Genomic DNA, 26,723 nt, shown 5'->3' on the forward strand with positions numbered 1-26,723 from the left:
CATGTGACACTTAAAGGAATAGCATTTCTACCAGCCAATCCTTATGAAGAATATATAGAATCGGTACACCTTTAGCCAATCATGTAAAGTAAGAGGCAGAACATTTCGGATGGAATTGAGTGACGCCACCGTCGCCACAAGTAGCAGCAAGCCCAAGCGAAGGAGGTGTACTGGGAAGAGGGAGAGATTTAAATAAAAAGAAGGGAACGGTCAGGTGGCTCGTACTCGTTCCCGTGTGGCGTGCTACGTAATTACTGAACTAACTGCAAATGTAATTTGTAGTCAGTCAGACACCTGTATAGATACTAGTTTGGTAGCGTTTACAAAGTTTACCTTAAGTTTTGGAAACTGCCCTGGCGTTGGCCTTCTTCAACCCCGTCGGGCCCGCTCCTCCTCTACTAACGTTAGGTGATCGAGTTGAAGAAAGATGGTGTCCTGGCTGATCTCGAGAGCGATCATGTAAGTCAAAGGCTATACCTAAATAGTTTATCAGAAATAAAGACGTAGCTACATTGTTTCCATTTAATTACCAACATAGTATGTTTTGTTGAATGTTTGATTTCAAGCAAGCTAGCTAGTCGTAGGTAAACAGTTGCATAGTGGGCTATATTATAGCTGGCTAGCTTAGCTAGCTTTTGTTTTGGGAAAGCTAGCAAAACTTGAGGTGAGATGGCTTTACAAATAACGTTTGCGTGTTAACTTACTGTGGCTTTCATATTTGCCGTTTGTGTTTGCGATACTTGGCCAGCAATGGTGAGTCAGGTAGCTAGTAAAGTTTGCCTGTTGCTAGCTAGCTCGCAAGAATGGAATGTTACAACGAAAGCGGCTAACGTTCGCTAGCAAGCAGGTTGTTAGCGAGCTCAGACAGCAACCTATGAAGTTGAGTCTCGTTAACTTCGTGCTGCTAACAAGATGCCTAACGTTAGCTAGCGAGACGCAAAAATGACATTGTTAATTTTCTAGAGGGAATGCACTATAACCAACTTAACCCAAACTTTATTCACGTTAGTTTTCGCAGTTAATTTATTAATTTGACTTCTTTGTTTTTGGTTTTTACCTTTTTATTTTATAGCTGTGTATTTTTAGAAATTTATTTTTAGTTGGTTAACTTTGAATGTAAATGCGGACAGCTATCACGAGAGTGCAGATTTGGAAAGTTTACTAGCAACCTATGCTGCAGTTTTGGGAACATTTTTATTTTTTATGTTACTATTTCGGTTATTTCCAAGCTACTATAATTAATGAATTGCGCTTCAACCACGAATAGTTTGATCAATTTCTTAAAGAGGACGTGCTGCTTGTGTGGTGGTTAGATTATTTGTGTACGTCGATGATATTGCATATCTATATAGCTGTAATGTGATGATACGATTTAATATGGGCGACTTTCTACTATGCGTTGTGTTTACTCACACAACTTTTTAGCATAAGACCCGGCCTTATTCATTCTGGAGTATAGTTCTGTTGAAGGTCTATCGTTTTACTGTTAAGTTTGACTGTCAAGCGTACAACTGTAATAAATTCACGGCATACAGTAATTTAATACAGCAATGAAAATAACAATGTTTTGTTTGCTATTTATTTTGTGGTTACATCGTGCCTAATGGGGCATTGCTTTGACAAATTTCTTGTAAATGTTTCATTTAAATACAATTTTTTTAAAATATACATTAAAAAAAATCTAAATTACATTAAAATCCGTTGTGTATAGCTGAACAAATCATTCACGCTGTTTACTCAAAGATGGCAATTCCACCTGCGAAAACATATTGTTTCCTTGTCTGAAACGTGTTTGGCAAGATTTCCCAAAATACGGGTTTTCCTTGTCAGCTTTTCTTACTCACTGACTGAAATTTAGGTGTGGTTTATGTGTCATCCCATATTTAGAATCTCAACCCGTCATTGGAACTTATTTGTCATGGTTTCTTTCTCTGGCATATTTATTATGTTACGGATGTTGGCCAAATATGCATTTAATGGGGTGTAACTAATTGGTGTGCAGTTGACAAACCATTACTGTAAATAAGTTCTTTAAGTTTTGTCTGTTTTCAGAATTTCTGTTTTTAGAATGACTGTAAGCGCACCAGAAACTCATTTAGAGGTGTTTGATGTTTGTCTATTTGCTAAATATGTGTAGTGTTGGTGCCATATTTTGTCTTTAGTCCTGAAAAAAACTGCCCATTTTGATTTTCCAAAATTTGAGTGCCACAATATTTGCCAGAAGTTTGTCTGCCTTTAAATGCTGGCATTATTTTATTATATTTTTTTCTTCAGTCTCAGTGCATGTGTCAATTTTCACTGCCCTGTCTTCACTTGGCTGGATTCATTTTCACAATTTGTGTGAAATGTGGCACGATAAGATTTTTAGGAATGAACCCACTTCAAACACCTTTTGAGGAGTGGAGATAAAAAGAAAAAAAAAGGTTTCTGCTTATAAGTGGACATTGTTATCACAATGGGACTACTGATTAGGCCTATTCATCTAGTATTGGAAACAATTACAAATACTGACACTTGAGTCTAGTGTTGCTCTGTAGCCTTTGTAAAATATTTGGTTTTTAGAGGAAATAAGGAAGAAGTCTTTACCTCAGGACTTGAAACAGATGTTGTGCGCTCAGGATTTTCTGCATCTGGATTTTCTGCTTTTGGCTTTCTACCATCTCTTTGTGCTTGCTAAGGGCCTTGTGGTGTACTGTGTCAGTATTTCTTAGCAGGAAACCCAAAGCTGACCTGAAACAGAATGTCAAGGCCTGTCTGAAGGTTTTATTTTTTCAGCTGCTCGCAGTGAAAATGAGGCCCCCGCTTCACAAAATTGTTTCAAGAACTCTCCTGGCAGGGACCGTTTCCTTTGAGTCACATTTTTATGAAGAAATGCTTCTTTCTGTGAGAACGCTCAGCCAGGATAATGTGCGGCCTTCTTGTTTTTGCTGAGAGAGACGGATCGGTTTGTGTCAGGATAGTCTTGAGGCATCATTGGGCAGAAAATGAATGGTAACCTAATGTGTAGCTTACTTGTGCAATTTGTTCTTTGAAGTGCATAAACATGTAGTAATTTGCAGATTGGTAAACCTATGTTTAAAGTAAAGAAACAATGTAATTGCTTGAAAGAATCTCTGGAAATTCCTGAGAGTTGTATGAAAAGAAGAGTTTTGGGTAAGAGGTGCATTGGATACATTGCATCTACTTCCTTGTGTCACCACTAAGGCGTAGAAAAGATACTGATACCTAATTACTTGGACTCTTCTAATCTCTCTGCAGTGAGTGAAAGGTTGATATACAAAATATAAGCTTCTTTTTTTAAGACATGTATGCTCATGTTGTATTGCATGTGTCAATTAGACCTCACTGTGTTGGATCAGAGTTCTGCTTTGTTTCTGTTTTAGGGTGTACTCCTGATTTGCTGAGGTGCTGATGATGCTGAAGTTTTTCTGTTGTATTCTACATCGCGTTGCTACAGTGATGATAACTATTCTAAGTGCTTTGCAGAGTGCATCACAGAAGTGATTGCAAATTAAAAAATGAATATTGAAAAAAGATGACCATTAACAGAAATTGGATAGAAATGATAGAATGACACAAAATGGACATAAGGATGATACAAAGCAGGTGTGCTGAAACTGATACATTGAGAGCATGATGCTAATTAGTGACAACAATTTGGGGTGGGGTTGGGCTTGGCTTAGAGGGGGGGTCCTGCCAATAGAATAAGTGATGGCCTTATAAAGAAACAAACATTTATAGCACAGGGACAGCTGCCTTAACACTTGCTCCTTGGCCACCCAAGTTATCACTGTAGTGTCACACAAAGAGATTGTTTTTCTCGGGAGAAAGGTGCAAAGCAACAGTCTGTAATGCATTGTGTTCACATTTATGTTTGAAGTGCGTAATAGCATGCAACGTGGTAAAAATAAATAAAATCGGCTGCGTTCCACTGTGCTGATCTGGAAAAAGGCAGATCTGGAAATTTGAATAGACCAGGATGTAGCTAGTTCATTCAATATTAGCTAACTCCCATAATATTTTCATCACTCAGTGTGCATACAAGAGCCAAATACGTGTTCCACTTAATTGAAATACAGTATCCAGATGGATAGTCATAATGGGCGATTTGTTCCATTGCAGAGCTGAACCAACCAGCCATCCAGTCTTGATGTACTTCTGTTGCCGTTGTCTCCAGATACAATGACCTACTTTCGTACTTTGAAAGTATTGCGTAGATACAAAAGTTTTAAGTATGAAATGCATGAAATGGTATGCTGATAACCGTAAACAAATGTGAATGAAACAGAAATATTGTATTTTATTTCAATCCCACGGTATGAATGATGCATGCATGTGCCTGCTTTGTCTCTCTCTCTCTCTCTCTCTCTCTATATATATATATATATATATTAGCAAACACTGCTTTAACAAATATGGCTACTGTATGCATCACCTGAAAACGGCATTTGCTGAAAGCAAAAAAAAAAAAAAAAACGGAACATTTTTCCAGTTCAAAAACGTGCCATACTGAAATGCTAGTTGTATGACAGTACTATTTACCAAGCTCAGTATATATGGGCTTATATCTTGATCATTGTTGATACGGAACAAAAAGTATAAATCCTAAAAGGAAAACATTTCAGTAATTGCCGATGGTATATATACAGATTTTCCACTCAGTAATTTAATTTGTTGCTTACATAAAACAGTTTTGACATTAAGTGGGAATTATAATCAATCATTACATTTCTGCTTTTCCCCGTTTTGCATTGTATGGATTTAGGCTATATCCCTAATGTGCCTCCCTGCGTTAATATGTATAGTCGTGAGGAACACTTAATTAGTTATCTTGCTGAAGGCGGAGCCAATAATTATTCTCTCAAATCTTAATTATTCCTCATAAGATTTTGGAGGCCTAACTCCTAAAGTTTTTTTAAATTTTTTTTTTTTTTTTTTTTTTTTAAGTACTCGATCTCATGGAAGGATTTCAAAAATATGTTATTGATGGATGGTTGTGGAAGATGGTCTCAATTTAAATTGAGATGATGGCATGTGAATGAGAATGCATGCAGTATGGAAGGGTTCTCTTTTCTCATGGTAATAGGAAATTCACTTGGCTATTTTGCCTGATGAAATCAGACAACTTGCAGAGTCTTGACACAGTTTTTCCTCTTGTTCCCTGCAGTATGAGATTACATATTGATTCTCAGACAATGAAGTTAACTGACTGCTATACACTTCATTTTGAGATCTATTGTCAGTCATATTTAAACCATTTGATGATAGTCTGATGATGGTGTAGGATGCTCATTGTTTGAATAAAATGGACTTTTAGTGGTTCTGGTCGTTTTTCAAAATTTTTTATTTTTTTAAAAACATGACTAAAAATGTTATAATTACGTAATACCTCCAATGATATTGACCTTATTGTTTTTCTTGGTGCCCTTGTAAACAGTCAGGTATTTGACAGGTAGCATCAATTTGAAACATTTTAACTGTGGGCAGTTTCCATGTAAAGGATCTGATGAAGGAAAAATTAAATTCAATATAATTTGTATTAACATAAGCTAAGAATGCAAATACGCTGCGTTCTATACATTCTTTGCAAATTTCCAGCAAACGTGAGGCGTTAAAGTGAGCTTTGTTTTTTTCTGCAGTGGCGTGTTTTCGATTTTTAAAACGAAGCAGGGGATGCAACCATGCATTCATTGGTCTGTTGAATTGATGAACAGAAAACGTTGCGGTGAGCGCGACCCGCATGCTGACGAGCTTGAACAGTCTCTCGGTTTATGTTTATTTTAACGTTCCGTATTGAGCAGCTTCTGGTCCGTGCACCTAGTGCAGCAGAGACCTCATCAGTATCGGACAGCTGAAATCAGTGACCGCTTCCGTGCTCTTCAGTTCGCTTCAGTGGAGGAGATCATGTTCCGAGCGTTCTGTGATTAATAAGAGTAGAAACGAAGGTTCCCTTCCCAGTTTTAATGTGGCCTTTGACAGGACCATATTTTGATTTAAAGCAATATAGCCTATTTATTCCATTCATGTTCTGCTGAACGTATTTCTTGTATGCTAGACATGACTTGCACCTTGTATATGCACATATGTACATAAAATGTACATATAATTTGTATCACAGTGCATGATTGATGTTGAATTGAACGTGCATGTATGAAAGATGCCTAGGAAAGGGGCTTATTTTAGTTTTCGTGGAAACGTACCTTTGACATGAACACGGCTGTGTTTTTGTGTTAAAATCTCGGTGTTGTCTCGCAGTTTGCCCTGAGTGTGTGTTGCCATGGGCAGATTCTGTCAAAGCTGATAAAAACGTGGCTGAATAAATGAAAAGGCAATTTTTTTTGAACTAAACTGAGGCTGCTGCAGAGACCTTCAAATTACTGCGTTCCAGGTGGAGGAGCTTGTGCAAGGTCTGGAGCCGACTAACTATTGTTAGAACCGTGCAGCCCCGTTGTTTCTATGGCAACAGGAAAATAAACTGCTGCCAAGGTGGATCTCTGGACTGTGGCCATGGAACATAAAACTGAGGCAAAGTTTCGCGTTATATAAATATACGCTCGTCAAGCTGGCTCGTAGATTTACAGATCTGTTGGAGACTAAATCTATTTCTTAATGCTTGTCGAAGAAAACGACACTGGTTTTCCCTCCTGCGAGTACATTGTTGCTTTCATATTACCAACTGGCTCTTTAAAAACTCGGAGCGTACAAGCTGTGACAGAGCTTGTATTTTAGCTGTTGAAACTGTTGCACTTAGACCAAGTTAAATGTATATTTTGCAGCTTTGCCAGCGACGTGGATCAGAAATGGGAATGTATCATAGTGTTTTTTTCCTCAACATTTTTCAGTGAAGCGTTCACTCCAGGTTTTCATGTTTTTTTTTTCCCCCCAACCTTTGGATTGGCTTGAATAATAGATCACAAATCATTCTGGCAGCAGCAAGTCAAGACTTCTCATCGGTTATGTACTGGAGAGAAGGGATCCTTTTCAGAGGCATTTTGGCTCTGCAGCTCAACGGCTCTCTTGCTGCTTGCGAGCAAGATCCCCAGCCGCTCGTTTTTAGAAAAATATTTTTACGAGGGGTTTTCTGTTGTGAAGCGATGGCTTCGTCTTAAAACAGAATGACAGTAATTGTTTTGTCTTTATTACTCTGTAGAGGGATAAGAAAATCACACAGCCTTTTTCCCCCCAATAATTACATTGTACAATACATGGCTCCCCCCCCCACCCCATGAGTGTTTTCATTGGGGAATACCATCAATAACTTGTAGGCATGTCAATACATCAATCGAATGCTCCAATCGATGTTTTTTATTAATTCATTTTAAAAAAATAGACGTTCAGTGCCATTGTCAGTTGATTTTATTTCAGAAGCAAAGGTTCTGAGGCTACGCATTGCAACAGTTTGGACAACGATCGTCAAGTGCAGTTAAAGTCAGCGCTTGTGTATACCGAGGCATCTTGTTACACTGCGCCTTCTGCATGGTCCACAGGACCCCAGTACTGCACATGCCATCGCAGTAATCATGCTGTGATAGGGCTCTTGCCAACGCAAGCCTTCTCATCAGTTGGCCCTTCTGAGTGGACATCACAGTCCACTCTCTGGATCTACGGTTATTGCTCTGCTATCACAATCTTCTCCAACAGCAAAGTCTATCAGGCAATAAAGGTTTTTTTTGAGGGGGGTGGAATGGGAGACCATTTCTAATGCAGCTCAATGTTATTTGGCTTGTGCTGTTTTTGGACGGTTTTGATCTATTGGATCATAGAACTGGAGTGCCTCTATCTCCAGTATTCATGCAAATGACTGCCCCTCCCCTCCTCCCCTCCCCCTTCTGTCATTGTGTTTTGGGGGTGTTTTGGAAGGGCAAATTACGAGATGGCCCTGGCTGTCGTCTTGCCGCGGTTTGTCGTGTTCTGCGGCGCGCGCGTGGAGCACTAATTGCCTAATGCAGCTGGAAAGCTCGAGCGGTGTCCCCCCCCTCCCCCCCCCCATCTCCAGGCTCCATACATAGTGAAGCGGGAGTGCCCGCAAATCTAGCAGAGTGGAACATAATAAATTAGACTCAGCTGAAACCAGCCTCCAGATGAAAGGATGGCATCGTTCCCATCTGGTGTATTAGCGCGGGTCATCTCCTCGTAGGACGGGCTGCGTCGTTTTCTTCCCCCCCCCCCCCCCTACCCGTGCTCTCCCGCCAAAGGCCCGCGAAAAAAGGGCCCTGCTCTGCGCGTGAGGCGCTCTCGCCTTTTTTAACGTTTCATGCACGCGGCGTCCTTTCCGCGCCCAGCGTTTAATTAAAACGAGTGGGAGGATGTTCGGGAGACCGTACGTCGACTTGGCTGCCAGAGAGCGGCTTTTTTTCCTACCGGGCCCGTGTTTAGCATTTTGATTTGATGACTTCACTTGTTGTGGCGATGGAAGACTTGTGTCCAGAGACATGAGACTATGCAGGCCCAGTAGTCTAACCTCAGTTAAATTTTTCCCCAAACTGATTACACGATCTGCGCTCTAGCCTTTACTTACGCATTTTTTAAGTCCGTTTCAGCAACTGCCAAGCATTTTATGGTTTGGAGAAGTAAACAATTTGGCAGCACTTCTCTTGTCCTTTGGAGGGAACAAATATACATCCGCTGGAAATTACTTTTCGCAATTTAGTGATTTAGCGGATGCTTTTAGCCGGAGCGACTTGTAAAAGTAAATTTTGCATGGTAATTAATTACTGAGGCATTTTTCCTTCTAATTCACAGGCTTGTGTTTGGATCGTTGTACCCTGCCTACTACTCCTACAAAGCTGTGAAAACCAAGAATGTCAAGGAATATGTAAGTATGCATTTTATTTGAGCTACTAGTGAAATAAAAATAAAAAAAGAAATGGTTTCCAGTCATTTGTTATGAGTACTTCCAGTGATACCTGTGTTAAGCACTAGCCCAGACATGTGAAAGGGAGAGGATTGCCAGTGACAGTGTATTTGGGGGTGGGGGTGGGGGGTGGGGAAAGACTGACATGTCGTCTCTGTGGCAACTCGCTGAGAAGCTTGTGTGGGCTTGGCCTGTGTCCTTGATTGATCCAAGCAGGTGCCTCTCAGGAATGCGGAGCTGGGCTCTGCCTCCTGTCATTGTGCGTTTTAGGCGAAAATGGTTCTGTTCAACAATAGCTCAGTCCAGAATTTTCTCTCTCTTTATGTCTCTCTCTCTCTCTCTGTTTCCCTCTGTCTGTCTCGTGCACACACACACACACACACACAGACAGACAGACACTCAGAAGCGTTCTTCTTAAATGGTCGCCAGTTGTGCTTGGTACACATTCCTTTTCAGTAACCCTTGAACGCTTGGCTGAAACCTGTTCAAGATATGTGTACTCGGGCAGGCAAACCGGTACTGCTTATCAGTATGTATGAGCAGCCATGTGGCTCAGAGAAACTGCCAGGGTGTACCAACGAGGTCTCCTCTTTAGGCCTCAGGATTCACAAAAACAGTGGCATGTTCAGCCGGTGAAGGAAAGGCCATTCGTATCATCAACTTCATTTCACAGTACATTATTATGGTGGAGGTACCGTACTCCACATGACCCTGTTCCCCGACCGGTTCATCCCTTTCGCTCGTACCTTGTGCAGCCCGTCACAAAGATAAGACCGTCCTCTTTGATTAATTGTTTCCAGCCCGTTGAGCAAATTTTCGGGGGAAGCCGGAGTTGTGCGGTGCCGAGACGCGAATTGATTTTCCCCGTATCCTCGGAGATGGCGAAGCGGTCTGCTGAATTACCATGTGCTCTTCTAAGCCGTGTCAGTCTATTCTTTGAAATGTTCTACCTTGGGGCGCACTCCTGCATTGCAGCTGCTGGAAAGAGGATTGGCTTTTATTCTGGTCGTGTCGTTTCCAGCCTTTCGGTTTCAAAGTCCGCATTCATTACAATACGAGGCTCGTCCGTCTGATGTATTTCGACGTAAATCAGATTCTCATTTTGCACAACACATTTTGTTGTCTTGTTGAAAATGTTTTTTTTTTTTTTAGAAAGAAAAAAACAACGTCGTTTTAGTACGCGTCGATGTAATTTTGTTTTACGGGCGCATCGCTGCGTCTGACGGTTTTACGCATGAGGCTTCAAAGCCGGGCAGTTATTTGCTGCAGCACATGTAGAATGGATTCACGTGTAGAGCCGCTTTTTTCTCTGAAGCTGAATGATGTAATTTATTGCATTCTTCTTGAAATCAGGCCTTGAGGCTGCAGCAGATATAGCCCTAACCTGAGCCGTGCATCTCCACATTTGTGCCGGAGTAAGACGGTTTCTTTTGAGTGTAATTGAGCTGGCTCTTCGCTTCAGTATCGGTGGGTGCTCTGTAATATCCGGCAGTATGTTAACTTAATTAGAACCAAGCCTAATAAGTCACTCCACATTTGAAATGTGCGCGCTCACATTTTTTTTGTTATATTGGAAGTTTTAGAAAATGTGCTGTGCAAATGAATAATTCTGTCAAAAGTACTTGGGCGCTGAATTGACTAAATAAGGGATTAATTGAACCGAGTATATACATACTTCCGATGTGCAAGGGTTTGATATTAGAATATCTCCCTTTGGAGGTCATTGCTGATTTGAAGTCGTGGAGAAATTTTGAAAGCCGCATTTGTGTCATTCACAAATTGCGGTATTGTCTCCATGACAACGTGGAAGGACTGGTCTGCGCTCCTGCAAGCCTTGTGACGATAAAGCTTGTATTCCAAGAATTTCATCCTGAGATCATCATTTAAGTTCTGTCTAAAGTGCTATTTCTTTCCCTCGTTTCATTTGCTGGCTGATATTTGTTCTCAGGTCATGTTATTTTCTCCCTTGAAAAGTAACTTTGCGTTTACTTTGTCCCACCAATGTGATAGAGTATTGTCAAAGCTAAGTCTATTATTCTTTATGATGAATATATTTTTGTTGAAAATTGGCCTGCCAGATTTTTGGTAAAGCCCAAATTTTTTTCCCAGAATGTCATTCTCCTGTATTTGAACGATTTATAGCTTGGAAATCTTGCATGGACCAGTTTCTTAGATCAAGCTGGTTTTGGCGTACTTTGGGAAGTAGCTGGCAAACATTTTGTTTTCTTGGCAGCTTGCCCATTGCAGTGGAAAGTCATATTTAATATGAAAGCTTGCATCTCTCTTTCTGTTGACATTTACAAAACTAGCTGTCGTGAAAGTCATCCAATGGTTTGACTGACGGAACATCTTGTTCCTGTCATCTGTGGTGCGTATATATTAACACTTGTGGTGAGTTCTTTGATTGAAAATGCAACCATTTTTAATTAACCCAAATTATAGCAGCAGTATTCAAACTTAGGCCTACCTGATTATAATGTAACAGCTCTTACACTGACGGAACTGAAATGCTGTTAATTTGCTGTCTCTGAATGAGAAGAGATTGATTTAATCTCGCTTTTGGCATTGTCTTTGCAACCAGAAGAACATGGTTGTTTTCAGTGACTCTAAAAGAAATAAGCAAAAACTCCTCCCCTGTTCAGGTCAAGATGTGATTCCATGCTCTTAAATGTAGAATTGTAAAGCGCATCTAATTAAGCCACTAAGCTTAGATGCAGCCTCAACTGGCAGGTATTTAAAAAAAATAAAATAAAAGAAAAAAAGAGGAGGGAGCATTCCCTAAGGAAGACCGCATCGTGGACTTGAAAACATATCATGACTGTGGTCACGTTTGTCTTAGAATACCCGCTGAATGTCAAACCAGTAATTGAGAAACCTTTTTCAAAGTGACTCACAAATGGCAGTGGACAAATCATGCTTTGTGCCATGTTTCTTTTTATAGCCTTGGTTATACTCTGTGGTTCATTTACACTCTGACACACACACACACGCGCACACACACACACACCTCCGCGCTCATGTATAAAAACGTACAGGATACATATGGTTTTACCCTTTTTTTTTTTTTTTTTAAACTAGAGGTTAAATTTTTACCACGTCGCATTTTAATGCTATGGAATTTTCTGTCGTTTCTTTTTATTCCGAAGCGTTTGGTTAGTTTTTTTTACTCAGCCGTGATATGGCTTTTGGTAAGCCGTAAAAAGTCCTCTGCATGCTGTAAACACGGTTGGCCTCCAGCCCAGAACCCTGTCCCGAGCCCGTAGCATTCTGCCCGTGTTCCTCCCGCCGTAAGATAGGGTTAGCGCGACGCCGCTGCGCTAAGGCCTTGCGTTTTAATTCCAGCCCTGGTGTAATTACAGACCCGAGCGTCGGATTCGCACAGCAGCGTGCAGAAATAGGGCAGACGGGCAGTCGGCGGTTCGGTTGGGTCTTTCTCCGCATTCCTGCCGCTGCTGCACGTCCGAGCCGTTGAACAAAAACGTCAAGTTCGGAACGGGCTCAGGACGGCTTGCCGTCGCTCGGCCCTCCCCTCCCCGGCCCGGCCTGACGCGAGGCGTTGATCACTCACGGGCCCGCGCGGGCGAGTTCACGCCGAGGTCACCAATTAAATCTGACATTGCTCAGGGTAGTAATTCCACGGCCGCGCGGATCCATTCTGCTTTGTTCACCGAGGCTTGAAAACATCACCTAATACCTCGGAGAGAGCCCGAGCCGAAGGGCGGGTCACGTGACCGTCTGCGCTACCTTTTGAAATTGAAATGCTCAGAAGCCCCTGGAAGCCTGATGGAACTGAAGTCGCGGCGCGGAGAAAAGGTAGAGCATACAAAGCAGGCGCCGGCAGAGAGCGCCGCGTGCTCCGCGAGATGAAAAGCAAAGCTGCCGCAGTAATGATTTTCGCACTCTGGCGCGCTTCTGCGGCGCTCCAAAGGTATGCGCCGGGCCTTGTTTATTTATCTTTGTGCCCGTTAAAGGTTAATGAATTAAACTCTGCTGGTTATACGAGGCACTTCAGCGATGAAATTCTGAAGAAAGAAAATGGCGGCAATAATTAGCGTAGCACGCGTGTTATGTAAAGCTTCTCTTGGCCGGACATGATTTGGCATGTTTCGGGCCTGTTGAGGGGCCGTTCATACGGTGCGATCAGTCCGGGGCTGTTACATCTGTAAATGATATCGTAGAAATGGATTGGAACATTGTGATCTCATGGCAGCGAAGGCCCTGGAGTCATAGGAACGCCGCAGCGTGTATGTGGGGCTTTGCAGCAGCTGAAGACATTTTTTTGGATTTAATGTTTTTGTTGTAATGATCCAATGTTAGGTCATGCCCAGCACAGTATAAAACTGAAACCATTTTGTTTAGGAATATTGGAATGAAATGGCTGTTGAAATACAAAGTATCGAGTTTAAAGCTTTCACAGTAGCCAGTTTTTATTCATTACTATTTTTAATATAAGTTTCGTGTCGAGAGACTGTAACCAGTCAATAACCCCACCCCCACCTCACACCTGCTCTTGTACACCTGGTGTACGGAAAACGCCCTTCCTCTGTTGATTCATCTGGAGCTGAATCAATAGTTCCCTGCATTTCTGAGCCGAAGACCTTCTTGATAGGCAAATATCGTCTGCATCACTTCCTTTATTTAAAACGTAAACTAAACCTTGTAACCCCTCCCACTCGCCCAAAGGGATCACAGAGCTTCTCCACCTTAGCTCCCCAGCGGTGGAGCGATCTCCCCGTCCCTCTCCGAACCTCCCCCACACTACCCATCTTCTGCCATGGCCTGAAGACTCATCTCTTCAGACTATACCTAGACTAACCTCCACCACGCTGTATATTTCACTCTAAATCCCCCCTTCCCCCTTTTTCATGACACTTGTTACATGTTGCCCAATCCCAGCACTTTTTGGTAATTTGTATTTGTCCTAATACTGTAGCTTATTCTTCTGCCTAGTTGGCTTTGCAGAGGTTAGGTCTGACTAGTGTTCACTGTGTGAACTAAACTGTGTTCTTGGCTAGAAATAGCTGTACAAAATAAGTATTGTACCTTACTGAACCTGTGTTTAGCAGTTGTACAAAAAGTGCATTTCATGGTCATAGACGTCGCTTTGGATAAAAGCGTCTGCCAAATAAATGTAATGTAATGTAACAGCTGTTCAAACCTGGGAATAAACTGTAACATTGCTGTAATTTCATGTGAACTAAACGTAAGCAGTGCTGGGTTTACTGGTGTGCTTAAATGGGAAGTTTATATCACTAGATACACACTGGAAAGTTGCAACACCCCTCAATGCATTTCAGTACCCACTGATGTTGTGTCTGTTCAACTGTTTGGGAACCTTTGTTGTATGTGAAGGCCTCATTCTGTTTCGGTATCTCTAGGTCCGCTGGATGATGTACTGGATCGTCTTCGCACTTTATACAGTGGTGGAAGCGGTCACAGACCTCACTGTTGCATGGTAAGATTGATAAGAAATTAATTATGCCCAATGACATTACTTTATGCAAATACTTAATTTGGTTGATTGCCCTTGATTGCGTTAGACCAAACAAACAAGCAATTTAGTTTTTTTTTTTTCCTTCCTTTTTTGTGTGCCGTCTCAAATCGTGGGAGGTGGGAAAACAATCAACGTTTAATGAAATTAAGTTGCCTTTAATTTTGAATTAATTCGAAGGAATTCAAAGTTAATGAATACAATTATGTCATATGATTAATAGGGTGCCATTTAACACCACTGCCGTGTCTTGTGCTGCTGAAGGTTCCCCCTCTATTATGAGATGAAGGTTGCCTTTGTGATTTGGCTGCTGTCGCCCTACACCAGAGGTGCCAGTCTTATCTACCGAAAATGCCTGCATCCTCTGCTGACTTCCAAAGAAAGGGTAACTCTTTCAGACAGTGCTTTTCAAAGGCCCGAGCGATCTGCATTTTTCTGCCTCCGTCGAGCTTGAGTGTAATTGCAGCGTTTGTGCTAGTCTCCGGCTCACTTGTCAAAGGGAGGAAATCGGCCGGGCCCTCCATTGGCTCAGGGCTGTAAACGCTCCTGATCTCTGAGTGTAGCCCCGACGCGGTGAGCTGCAGGCTGGGTTTTGTCATTACTGTGACCGGGGGCACTGGGGGTCTCGCTGTGGTTGGGTAGGTTTAAATTGGCCACTGTTCCTCTCAGTTCCGGGGCATAATTGCCTCGCAGCTACTTGCTGTGCTGCCTGTTGTCACCAGAGATTTGCGCTTGTTCTCTGATTGGCGCCAGCTCTTCTGTAGCACGTTGTGTAGTTCTGTAGTACACTGTGTACGCAATGACAGTGTAGTTCTGCCCTTTTCAAATGGTAGATTGACCTTTATATTGACAGTATGTTGGCTTAAAGGGCCGTTTACATTTGAGCTCATTTCAAAGAGTGAGTACTGTGGAACGTGTATGAATGGGAACATTGGAACACACCCTGACTGCAAACACTTGGCTGGAGAGCAGTTGTTTTTTTTCCTATGCAGAGTGAGCACCGGTTGTAGCATATCAACTTTTGTCCCGGTGCGGCTTCTTTTTTCCAGGAAATCGACGACTACATCGTCCAGGCCAAAGAGCGCAGCTACACGACCATGGTGAACTTCGGCAGGCAGGGCCTGAGCATCGCCGCCACCGCAGCTGTCACCGCAGCTGTCAAGGCAAGTGCAGCGCCCGCGTCGCTCCGCGCACGGCGCGCGAATCTCCTCGAGCGTGACGCAAGGGTCGAAAAAACAGGCGCTTCGCTGAGGTGGCGGGAGTTACCCAGAAGGGAACAGTGCCTGTTTTATCCCTCACCCTTGCCTTACTCCAGATCAGGTTTCTGTTTCCGACGGTCTTGCTGTAGACCGTTTATTCGGTTATTGTTCTGTTTTTTTTGCACGAGGCTCAGTGTGGAAGTCATATTTGATTGGTTATGTCTGTTTATGAGGATGCTATGAAAGGTCAGAGTCTGAGCCTAAAATTCATAATGGTCCATGAGAGTAGATTTTAAACTGTATTTTAACGTTAACTGCGTAATGCTGTTAAACCCAGAAATATTACACTCATAATGATTAAAGCCTTCAGATGCAATGCGAGACTTATTAAGTAGGTTTTTTTTAAATTTGTTGTTATAATTATATTAAACCTAGCCATTAAAATTGTTACAGTCGATGAGGCTGTGCGTGCAATGCAGGCTGTTTATTTGGAAGTTCATCAGTGAGAAATGGCCGTCTGTATATTGAACAGTCTCCATTACGTGCCGCCAGAGAGCTTGTAAAAAGTGTCTGGCTGGACAACCATAAAGAGCCCTCAGTGACCGTATTTTCAGTCTGTTTTTTCCATCTTTCTTCCCTGTACTTGCTCTTGGACTTGTACTAACTCCCAATGTTGCTCTCTCTCTGCTGCTCTTCTACTGAAAAATACTATCTTAGAGGAATTCTACGCTACTTTGGTCTGTTCTCTCCCACTCAAATTGAGGTAAAGACGGGAATAAAATGTGGCATGAAGACATTTTATATCATTTATACATCTTTATCATTTTTTTGTCCTCCTAGTTTTTCTTTTCGTTCGCATATCTGTTTTCCCTTCCCCCCGCCCCCCCGGTTCTGTCACAGCCTTGTTGGTGTGTGTATAACACAACTTACATCACCTCATAAACACACCTTCATTTTATCATGACTAAATACTCTTAAATAACACTGCAATTCTAGATGGATTTCATCTCCACTATTATGGGTGGTTTTAAATGAATTTTCAACACAATGGGTGTTATCTTGTCGACTAAATAGTGTTCACTCCACCTAACTGTGAATAAAAAAGAAAAACGTGCGCACTTTTCCCCGAGCCACAATCACCCTCTTATTTTGTTTTGCATGCCATTTGGTAGTAATCTCAAGGTCTTATATGTCAGTGGCGGTGCGAAGGAAAAGCTGTGTGTGTGTGTGTGTGTGTGTGTCTGTCTTATGTGTGTGTGTACGTGTGTGCGTGTCTGTGTGTCTGTGTGTCTGTGTGTGTCTGTGTGTGTGTGTGTGGAGACGGCGTGTGAATTCTAACTGATGCGGTCTGTGCAGGGACAAGGAGCCATCTCGGAGCGCCTGAGGAGCTTCAGTATGCAGGATCTGTCGCAGATCAGCGCCGATGATCCTCCCACCCAGCTGTACCCCGGATACTCGAACCCCGGCAGGAGAGCCAAAACCCCCGCCGCCGACACCGACGGTACGCTCACAACACCGCTTTCATCCTCACAGTAAACCCCTTCTCCCCGCCGTACCTGCTGTCTTACAGAATTACAGCCAGGGTGTCCAGCTCGGCCATCCCTTGACCTCAGCCGTGTGAATGTTAGCGTTTGATTTCTGAGGGGTTACTCCTGGATTTAACGGGTATCGGTTAAATCTGTATACATCTCCGCCTACGAATTTTCATAAATAACCAGAGGTCGGATGTCTCTCTACCACAAACCACAAACGTAATCTGAATCTGCAATGGGCTTTTCAGACGGTGTTGGTAAACAGTCTGAAACGGAGGAGAGCACGGCTGGAGCAGAGAAGAGGAGCGGGCGCCCGCGATACGAAGGAGCGCGAGCGTTTTTCACGAGCCCATTTTCCGCTCGCCCCGGGTCCCCGGGCCCCGCGTCTCCGCTCTCATTTAATGCTTTTCCGCCACCGCCGCGTTGCAATCATCTATAGCGGGAGCCGCTAAGTGCAGGGAGCTGCTTTTCCGCGAAGCGCCGCGCCGCTCGCTGCGAGGAAGAGGATGGCCGTGCTGCGCTGCACTGTGGATGAACCGAAAGCCCAAGCATTTCCTCAAGGCTATTTCGCAGCTGTTTTCCATTAACAGGAGGAAGAAAAAAAAAAGGAAAAGAAGCCCGATATTTTTCTCCCCTCTTCATAGACGGCTGCATTGTAGTCGGCCCCCAAACGGTTTTTATTTTATTTATTTATATTTTAATATTTACCCCCCCTTTCTTTCTTTTTTTGCAACTAATAACGGCACGTTCTGAGCGCGAGAGGTCTAGAGGAGCTTTGTCGGAAGATGAAGGAAAAAAAAAACCCATCTGACTGAGACGGCCTCTGTGCGGAATACCTAATGTGGTCTATCTCGGTATGCTAATGCTCCCGCGTTTGAAATTCCGCTGGCATCCAGGTCATTTTCATCTTGTCTGCAATAAAGCCATCATAAAGGGAGCTTTTAAAATGCCGATGCTTTTCAGACTTTTAAAAGGAAGGCAGCGTTATGAATAGATCGAGCGAATTAATGATTTGAGATTTAAACAATGTGTTTTGGCCTGACATATTATCTTGATTTAAATGAAAGTAAATTAATTACATTTTTCTAGTGGTGCCGGGAATTTTTTTCTTTTGAATATTCAGACTTGTTTCTGCTGTCAGTTAAAAAGGTCACAAGCCTGGTATAATTTCTAGATGATACACCTTTTCATCTCATCTGTGAGCCATAAATATCATGACAGATCAGTTTACAATAGGTGTGCTGAAACCAAATTAATAGAAGGAAATGGTTTTGTTCTGTCACTGCCGTCAAGCGAAATGATCCTTTAACTTCCGAGCGCATTCAGGCTCGTCAGTCTTCGATGGAGCTGACAGGTAGCCAGCTTCCTGCTCTTATTTCTCAACAAATTGTCCGTCTTTTGTGCATATAACTGAAGTGATTACGCATTGGTTTCTGCTTAGGTTGCAAAATGGCCAAAAGGGGGGAAAAAATAGCCTAGGAGAATTAATCGTGTGGTCCTAAATCCCAAGGAAGTTGTTCTGTTCTAGTAATTGAAAACAGACGTGGGCAATATCTACACAAACAAAGGAGGAGACAAAAGAAATGTTTTTTTGCATCTCTGGCGCCCCCTTATGGGTGAGTTTGGAAGTGGACGCCGATACAGGAAAAAAATGTTGCAGGGGCTCAAAACAAGCTTGGGTTTGTGTTGTGCCAACACTCGGTTTTCATCAGTCGGCTGAACCGCTGCCCCGCCGGTTGGGAGCGCGGTGCCTTGTTACAGGGCGCTGTCTGAGGGTGCTCAGGCCTGGCACTGGCTGGTCCGGGCTCCTGCGGGCCGGGGAGAGGCTGGAGGAGGCAGTGCCAGGAGCGGGCTGAGACCGGCAGGGCCCAACGCTGCAGCTGCTTCGCCCGATCCCCGGGCCTTCCCCCCCCCCCCCCACACACACTGAATCCGCACTTCTGGCCGGCGGGGACAGAGGTCACATGCATGGAAAGAGAGCAGAGCTTTCATTCCCTCTGCCAGACGCTACTGCGTTTGAAACAGCCAGTTAAATCTTTAACCCTTCGTTAGCATAGCTGGTTTACCTAGCAGTTAAAAATGTGAAACCCCCCCTCGTTAGCATAGCTATGGTTTACCTAGCAGTTAAAAATCAAACGCATGTAACTCAATGCAAGCAAGCCTCAGTGCAAGTTGCATTGGCCGTGTATGAAGGGCTGCACAGGTTCTTTGGATCTTTTTTCCATTATTGTTTTTTCTCCCCTACTGTGCAAGTCATGGAAACGCCACCATAGCTTTTGTGGTCTGTTTTTGGGGCACAGTGTACCGAAGGGCATTTCCTAAACCTCCCTTAAAATGAACCGTCTGTGCCCGTCCTTCCTGTTACAGACTACTACCAGTACGAGCAGGAGTACAAGACCGATGAGGAGAACGAGGAAGGCACTTTTTCGGAGGACGAGGCCGTGGCACAGCGTGGCGTGAGGAGGTCCCAGAGCGTGAAAATCTCCCGCTCAAAATTACGCAAAGAGGTACGGAGTTGAACAAAAGTTCATATAAAAAAAGAAACTTGCAATATCTCTCGTCATGATCAGGTGAATTGTCTGTCTTGCATTTGGTATTTTGGAAGTACTCTCTTGTTTTGTCTGGTTTTTTCTGGCATGTTTTTGTTTAATGTCTCATAATTTCCGGTCAGTATCTTATTAACCAGTTTGTGTGAACATCTCACAGGCTCGGTATGGATCCCTGAAAATTAGAGGGAAAAGAAGACCAACACTGAACTCGCTCAACTATGCACTATAAAAATTCCAGATTTCCATGGACCGGACTACTGATATAAACACGTTCTTCCATGAAAAAGGGATGGTCTGTAAATATTTTTGTCATTTGAAATGGTTGAGGGTCCTATCCGTTTTTAAAGCACACACTATGTGAGGTAAAGAAAGAAATACCTATTCTTTTCAAAGACATTATTTATTTTTTATTAGCTAAAAAGTTAGTGTACTTTGTATGCAGTTTGGATTTACTTTTTGCTTCTTTATTTCTGTGTGAATTGCTTCTGTATGTATGGCTGACTTAGGTGTAGTTTGAGTTTTATTTTGTAGTCATACAGGTGTGTATGTGTACCTGAAGTTGTATTATTTATATTTTAATGAGTAGCTTGTGTGTATTTTGACGTAGGTTTGTGTACTGTATCACCTCACAGGTTTAGTGTGTCACACTGTTACAATCCTCATTTAAAATTGACTTAATTATGAGTATTCTGACATGCTTGACAAAACCATGAGACCAAAAAGGTTCCTCATTGCTTAATGGGGGGAAGTACCAATCACAAGGGATAAAGGGAATTGACGTGGAATATGTATAGGGTATATATGCTCGATGAGAAATTGGCTTGTCCAGTTTCAGTAGCTGCTTGTACAAAAACTAGCAAAGCACAAGTTGCCTTTTTGATGCCTTCTTTTGCACATTCCAGACTGGAAGCCTTTGTTCTCTGCTGTAACTTAACTTGCCTTCCCGATTTAGAATGTGCCCTACTTTTGGGGAAAGAACTCTGAATGAACACCTGGGGACACCAAAGCTCTTTGTACTTTACCTGGAACTTGATGTTCAGGTTGAATGGGCGACTCATTCTTTGTTTAAAACAAAAACTTTCATGTGAACAAATAAAGTATGAGCGATTATGGCTGTTACCGATCATGTGATCTTTCATGCGTCTGTTAAATTTGTTGAATGTTTTACATGTTTCAGCGTAGTACCAGGGCTGCAGTCAATGGAAAAATGCATTGACTTGCCAAGCCCTTGGAGTTTCTTGGGCGGATTTCAATGTGTGGAGAAGGATGCAAGGGTTAGTTCAAGGGCTGTGTGTAAACAAATGAGATGGGAGGTGCCGCCACCAAAAGCCCCCCCCCCCCCCTCCCCTCCCCGGCTTATCGAGGTTAACTTGGCAGGCGAGGGAGACTTGAGGTTCCTGAGATGGTGTTAATGAGCGGTGCCCACCGGAGCCTGGCTCTGAAACAAGGCAAGCTGGCGTGGGTGGCGCTGGCGGTGCTGGAGGAAGACCGCCACCAATCCCCCGAGCGCCTGCGCGTCTCTCGGCCGGACGAGGCCGGCCCCCCCTCTCTCGCCCGGCCCTCTCTCGCCTGGCTTCCGTTTCAATTTTCCATCGCAAACGCCCCGTCCTCAATCGGGACTGATGGAAAGGTTCGCTTTGCCGAGTCCCCCCCGATGAATGCTGCCACTCAGGTTGAAAACAAGCGCGGCGGGGGAGATCTATCAAAGGAGAGCACCAGATTGTGTTTGGAGTGTTTTACTCAGACGCAGCGATTGACTGCTGATGAGGATTAATGCCTGTGCTCGCCGCTCATGGGAAAGAAGTTGGCGCACGTGTTCGCCGATGCTTCTGGGAATCAAGAAAAGCTGGTTTTTTTTGGAAGGGGTAATTTTCACTTTTCGCGTACGGGGTAGTTATTCTCGTTGTCATTCATGCTGTTTTTAGGCGTTAGGGCTACATAGGGAGGGGGGAAAAAATGACAAGAATGTCACTGATTCAAATGCGAAGGTAATTAGAATTTATGGTCATTTAAGTGCTGCATTTATTTGGGCAGGTCCTACCAAACCGCTTTAAAAATGGGAGCTCAATCAGAATGGAACTTGCTGGAAACAAAATGTTGCAGAGAGGAATTAAACAGCCAGTTCTTTCTATTTTTTTTACCCATTGCTGTGAAATGTTTTTGAAAGGGGAAGAACTACAGAAACGATCCAAAATGTGGCCTATTCTCTAATGTATGAGCAAGGGGTGCTGTACTGTTTACACAGGCTATGGCCTGCACTGGCTGTGGTATACCTGCTTCAATCATAGCTGAACTTCCGTATGTTTTTTTAATTTTTAATTTTTTAAGAAGCCATTTGCTGGCAATGTGTGGATTTGTAAGGTCTAGCTTCTCTAGCTGTGAGGTCACAAATGAAATCCATTATTTCCTTGCCTTCTCCAAAGGTGGTGAAAGTGGGTTTGTAAAGATTTTCTGTCATCTTAAATCACAAGCCTAGATGACAGAGGAAATAGATTACATCATTTCTCATTGAATCAGTCTTTTTCCCTTTCTTTTTTCTTTTGAAGTCATTCTGAATGCTTGCAGAACAAAATTAAGTGCCATTGTCATGGGAGTCTTGACTTTATTCTCAGGCTAAAAATGTCAATCTATTTAAGTGTGTATGCATTGCATATTACAGCTGTTCTGTAATGTGATTCAGAGTGGAATATGCTCTGCTGACTATTGTTATGTAGGAGAAAGTGATGAACCTGACTTCTGAAATATTTAGGCAGTAACAGTAAATCCAAGGTTGCTGTACGTAAATTGTCAGTGGAATATCAAAAAGAACAAATGCATGAAGAGTGTTATAAATTGATTGTAAAGAAAGTGCAGAAAACATGAAAATTTACAATGTATGTTTACTGGGGCAACAATTAAAATTAATTGGTGTATATTGTATTGTGATGTTACATATGATGCATACACTGCACGTATGTTTTCTTGAAATTCTGGAATACTTGGAGAGTGTCAATTTATGCACAGTGCTGTATAAAAAATTTTAATGAGACCTTTACCTTGCAAATCCTCACAATCAATAGTCCATACATGTCTGCCTAAAAGGAAAGCATATTGGGAAAATCTACACAACTTTTCTAAATGGGAAATGGGCAGTGTTTTGGTTTTGCCTTGGTATTAAGTACTTGATTATATATATATAACCTGCTTTACATATCAGCAGTCACACAAATTAATTTTTTGAATTCTCTTTTATTTTCAGTGTGGCAACTTCAGTTGTATTTCCTCACGTCAGCCATTGTGTTTTGATCGTAATTAAACACCCACATACAGGAGTGGAGAACAGTCACTGTAGTGTATTGTGGAAGAATACCTATTTTTCACTTTGCTACAGAGGTTTCTTCAGCAGAATTGCATTTATTAAAGCATATGCCTGAGGTCTAAACACACACAGTATTTCTGCAGTGTTCACCCAAATACGGTGAGTCCTTCCCTTTATTTATGCCTGTGATTTCTTTATGCAAGTGTTTCCTTAATACACTATTGGGTAATGTATTTGCTTGCTTACAGCTTGACTGGCTCGCCGGTATGTTTCTAATGAATATACAATAAAATGGAGACTGTACAGTAGCACGAAGGCCTGGTTGGCCCTGGCCATGATGCCACACGTGCAAAAGCACATTAGTGTGATTTACTTCAAACTTCCACCATAGGCGTGCTAAACGAATTCACTGAACAAGCCTGTTTTCTCTTACAATAGATGTTTGTTAAAATGAGGGATTATTTTATATTACTATTATTAAAAGATATGGATTATTTTCACAATTTAAAAAGGTACAACCAACATTTCAACCCTCTACTGTGCTTCTTTGTTGTTGTAATGACACCAGCAGTCCTCTAGGCGTCAGGCCTGTTTTGTGAAACTTTGCACTGTTTTTTCCCCCGTCAGACTTCTATAAAAATAGTACTTGTATTTTATTTTTAACCTTAAAAAATTGGATATATTCTTAAAGCATACCTCGACTGTACTCCGTCTCCTGTGACCGACTTGGATTATGCTGCAATACATTAGAAAATGTCACGCATGGTGAACGTGAAATCCAGGTGCGTTGAAGCATTGCAGAGATATCAATAATCTATTGTTAGAGAGCCGCCGCCTTTGTGCTACTGTACACCGTGTGCCTTGCCAGGCATGCAGGCTCCACACCAGTGAACACCGTGATTGTTACATTTGAGTCATTCATAGCTAAAAGAAAACAAGCAGGTTAGTCTTCTTTTCTGGCTCCATGGCATGAGAACAATGGAAAGTTAGCTTTCGTTTGCAGGGCTTGCCTCTCTATTTACAGTGTCGACACCGGCACATAAGGGCAAGGAGAGTGAAGGGTGGATGACATTGTGTCACACAGTCATGTTTAAATATAGGCTACTAGGACATGAGGGGATCACCATCCATCACCAGATAGACTGACTGGCCATTCCAAAGAGGGTGAGGAGTCAAGATGTTGCTCCATGGATTGTGTTCTAAATTTGTAAAACACCATACAGATGGCTCAAAAAATATGAGGGCAGGCAAAATAAATTATCAGGACCATTTTAAAATGAATGTAAAGCCTTGCCATTTGTCATTGCAGTCTACAGTTGCATTATATGCGCTCAAATAGTGTCACATATAGATTGCTATGCAGTTCCTGCTGCCATTTAACAGATGGCTGTATCTACACTTGATGTAATAATTAGAATTAATATTGAAGTGCTAAGAAAGGAAAACCTGACGATCCAGCCTTCCTTCACATTTGTCACCAAGTTACTTATGCAGGAGTTCAGGAAGTGAGCATCTAAGAAGTATCATCTAGGATTGCATCTGATCCTTGTAAAAATTAATACTATTGCAGAAAATATAATAATGTGAATAATAATTCTTACCAATGAATTCATGCAATTCATTAATGGAACAAAATTGCAAAAAATAAAATATACCCCATACTAAAAGACAGCTACAGGCATTTGATGTCCGGCATGTATGCATTTGGTTCTGCAAAGATACTGAAGATCAAAGGAGGTCGTTCCCGCGTATCCACCTTTTAACCCAAAGTCGCGTGAAACACGTGACGGTCCAGGTAGCACAAGGCCCTACATCAACCGCTTTCATGAGAAAGGCAGCACATGCACTCCTCACCATTGATGAACGTTCGCCGGATAATTCTGCGCAGAAAGTTGTTCAAGAGATGTCAGTTCATACGAAAATTGGAACAACAGGTAATACAATATTTTTAACTATCAAAATCGGATTCCACACAAAAGCTTTCCTCAGGCCTCTTTCAAAATGGCCAGGCAGGTGAAGCACCATTTTCTCAAATCAGTTTGAATTCCATAAAGCACGTGAGGAGCAAGTTACCCACATAACCATATGCAGTTTAAATTAGGCATAGTTGTATAAACCGACCGTATGAGAAGCAACCATATGGACAGTCTTAATAGTCTAGCAGATATTGCAAGTAAAAGCATGTTTACATTATTAAACCACCACCATTAGGATGCATTGATAATTTTTTTTTAATAAAAAGATTTCGGGGTACTTTAAAGTTGCAACCTTTGGAGTAAAGTGCAACTCTCGTGTTTCCCCTTTTAAATTGCAGTTTCTTACTTGCAAAATGGATACAGTGACACTAAATTGGCATTTTGTTGCGTTAGCTTTACAGCGGCCATCTTATACACTTGTCATACTACCCTCAGGCCACTTGAGGTCTCACTTCAGCAGTGAACCGCTGATAAACGATTGTGAATTTTTTTAAAATCTGTGGTTATGATTATTAAGTGTAAACCATTGCGTATTATTTTCGTTTGGTATTGTTTCCTATTTTGAGAAAATATAGTATTTAATGTAATAATTATAAATACATTATTTATATAATTTATGTGCACTGTACCTTTCTACAAGTTATTTTTACAGTTCAGGGTACGACCTTATAAGGGTTCCACGAAGCTTTGTACCTACAAACATCCAAGAGAATTTGCAACGAATTAACTGCGGAAAGCCAGGATTATGACCACACTGTCTCCAAGAGAAGAGCAGATGGCTCTGTTCTCCTGGTTTGTCGTTTAAGGCCAACTTCGGATTACACGTTTAGCTATTTGTCTTTGCGTATTTACGCATCTATTACGCTTGGTTTATACCAATTTCAGCACATTGAAAGGGAACATCCTGTACATTTCTGGGCTCTTGGTAGCCTCACGCGAACTTTGTCTCCTAAACCGTGCTACTCACAAGCAACAGCTTGATGTTAGTTTACGGACTTCATAGTAAGAAGGTGTTTTAGCACAATGGTTAATTGCTTCCATTCATACTTAACTCCTGCGCATTGATATTGTGTTAATTTTTCTTACTTTAATCGACGGTCAATTTGCAATGATACATTCAATATCATTTGTGACAGTACCATTTGCGATTAACCTGGACACTGGTCATTCTTGCCATCATATAAACACAAGACGCCCCTTGACCGTTGTAATAAAATTGTATGAAATATAATTTAATCGCCTTGTTTTGTCCGGCAGAGGGCGATAAAGCTGCGCTGTAGAATGTTTTTCACCACAATCTCATTATATTTTTGTTCTTGTTTACTAAGGATTCAGGAGTACAGCTGGCCGCCGCGTTAGCTTCGTTTATACATATTTTCCTTATATAAGAAACTGCTTGTTGCTCGCAGTTTGTCAAAGTAGAGCCTTCAATTAAAAATATTTTTCACGGCCTGTTTTAATTAAATCACCTGCATTGAACATGCAGTTAAAAACTGCAAATGTTTATCTTCACAGATTCTGGTTAGCAAATTAAATATATATTTTAATGTCACTCAGGGACTTCATTCAACCTAGTAGTGATGGGGGTTCTGCTTCAGTTGCCATGACTAAGGTTAACTAGTTTGCTAAATTGTATGATTCATGTGTTTTATTGTATATTCTTGAAATGCAAAATTGAGGCTGTGTTAGAAACCTATAATGTGTACCTAAAAATAACTGCACAATAGTATTTTAGTATATTATCAGAATATTAAATTCTGAAGAGCTGCCTTAGCAGTTGGTTTGAAAATAGCGTTAAAGCACAGTGTCTGGCTCCTGCCCCCA

General features: G+C 42.1%; 1 protein-coding gene across 1 annotated transcript; it reads left to right on the top strand.

Moving 5' to 3' along the window:
• Positions 1-115: 115 nt before the first annotated feature.
• On the top strand, positions 116-20,737 carry reep3b (receptor accessory protein 3b). The gene is made up of 8 exons (XM_064320377.1): positions 116-459; positions 8,743-8,815; positions 14,233-14,309; positions 14,610-14,730; positions 15,395-15,508; positions 16,901-17,045; positions 19,444-19,583; positions 19,783-20,737. The coding sequence occupies exons 1-8, from the start codon at positions 428-430 to the stop codon at positions 19,852-19,854; spliced, it is 774 nt and encodes a 257-aa protein (XP_064176447.1). The 5' UTR covers positions 116-427; the 3' UTR covers positions 19,855-20,737.
• The last annotated feature ends 5,986 nt before the right edge of the window (positions 20,738-26,723 follow it).

The sequence above is a fragment of the Anguilla rostrata genome, chromosome 2 (assembly GCF_018555375.3).
Source record: "Anguilla rostrata isolate EN2019 chromosome 2, ASM1855537v3, whole genome shotgun sequence".
In the NCBI taxonomy this organism is placed as follows: Eukaryota; Metazoa; Chordata; class Actinopteri; order Anguilliformes; family Anguillidae; genus Anguilla; species Anguilla rostrata.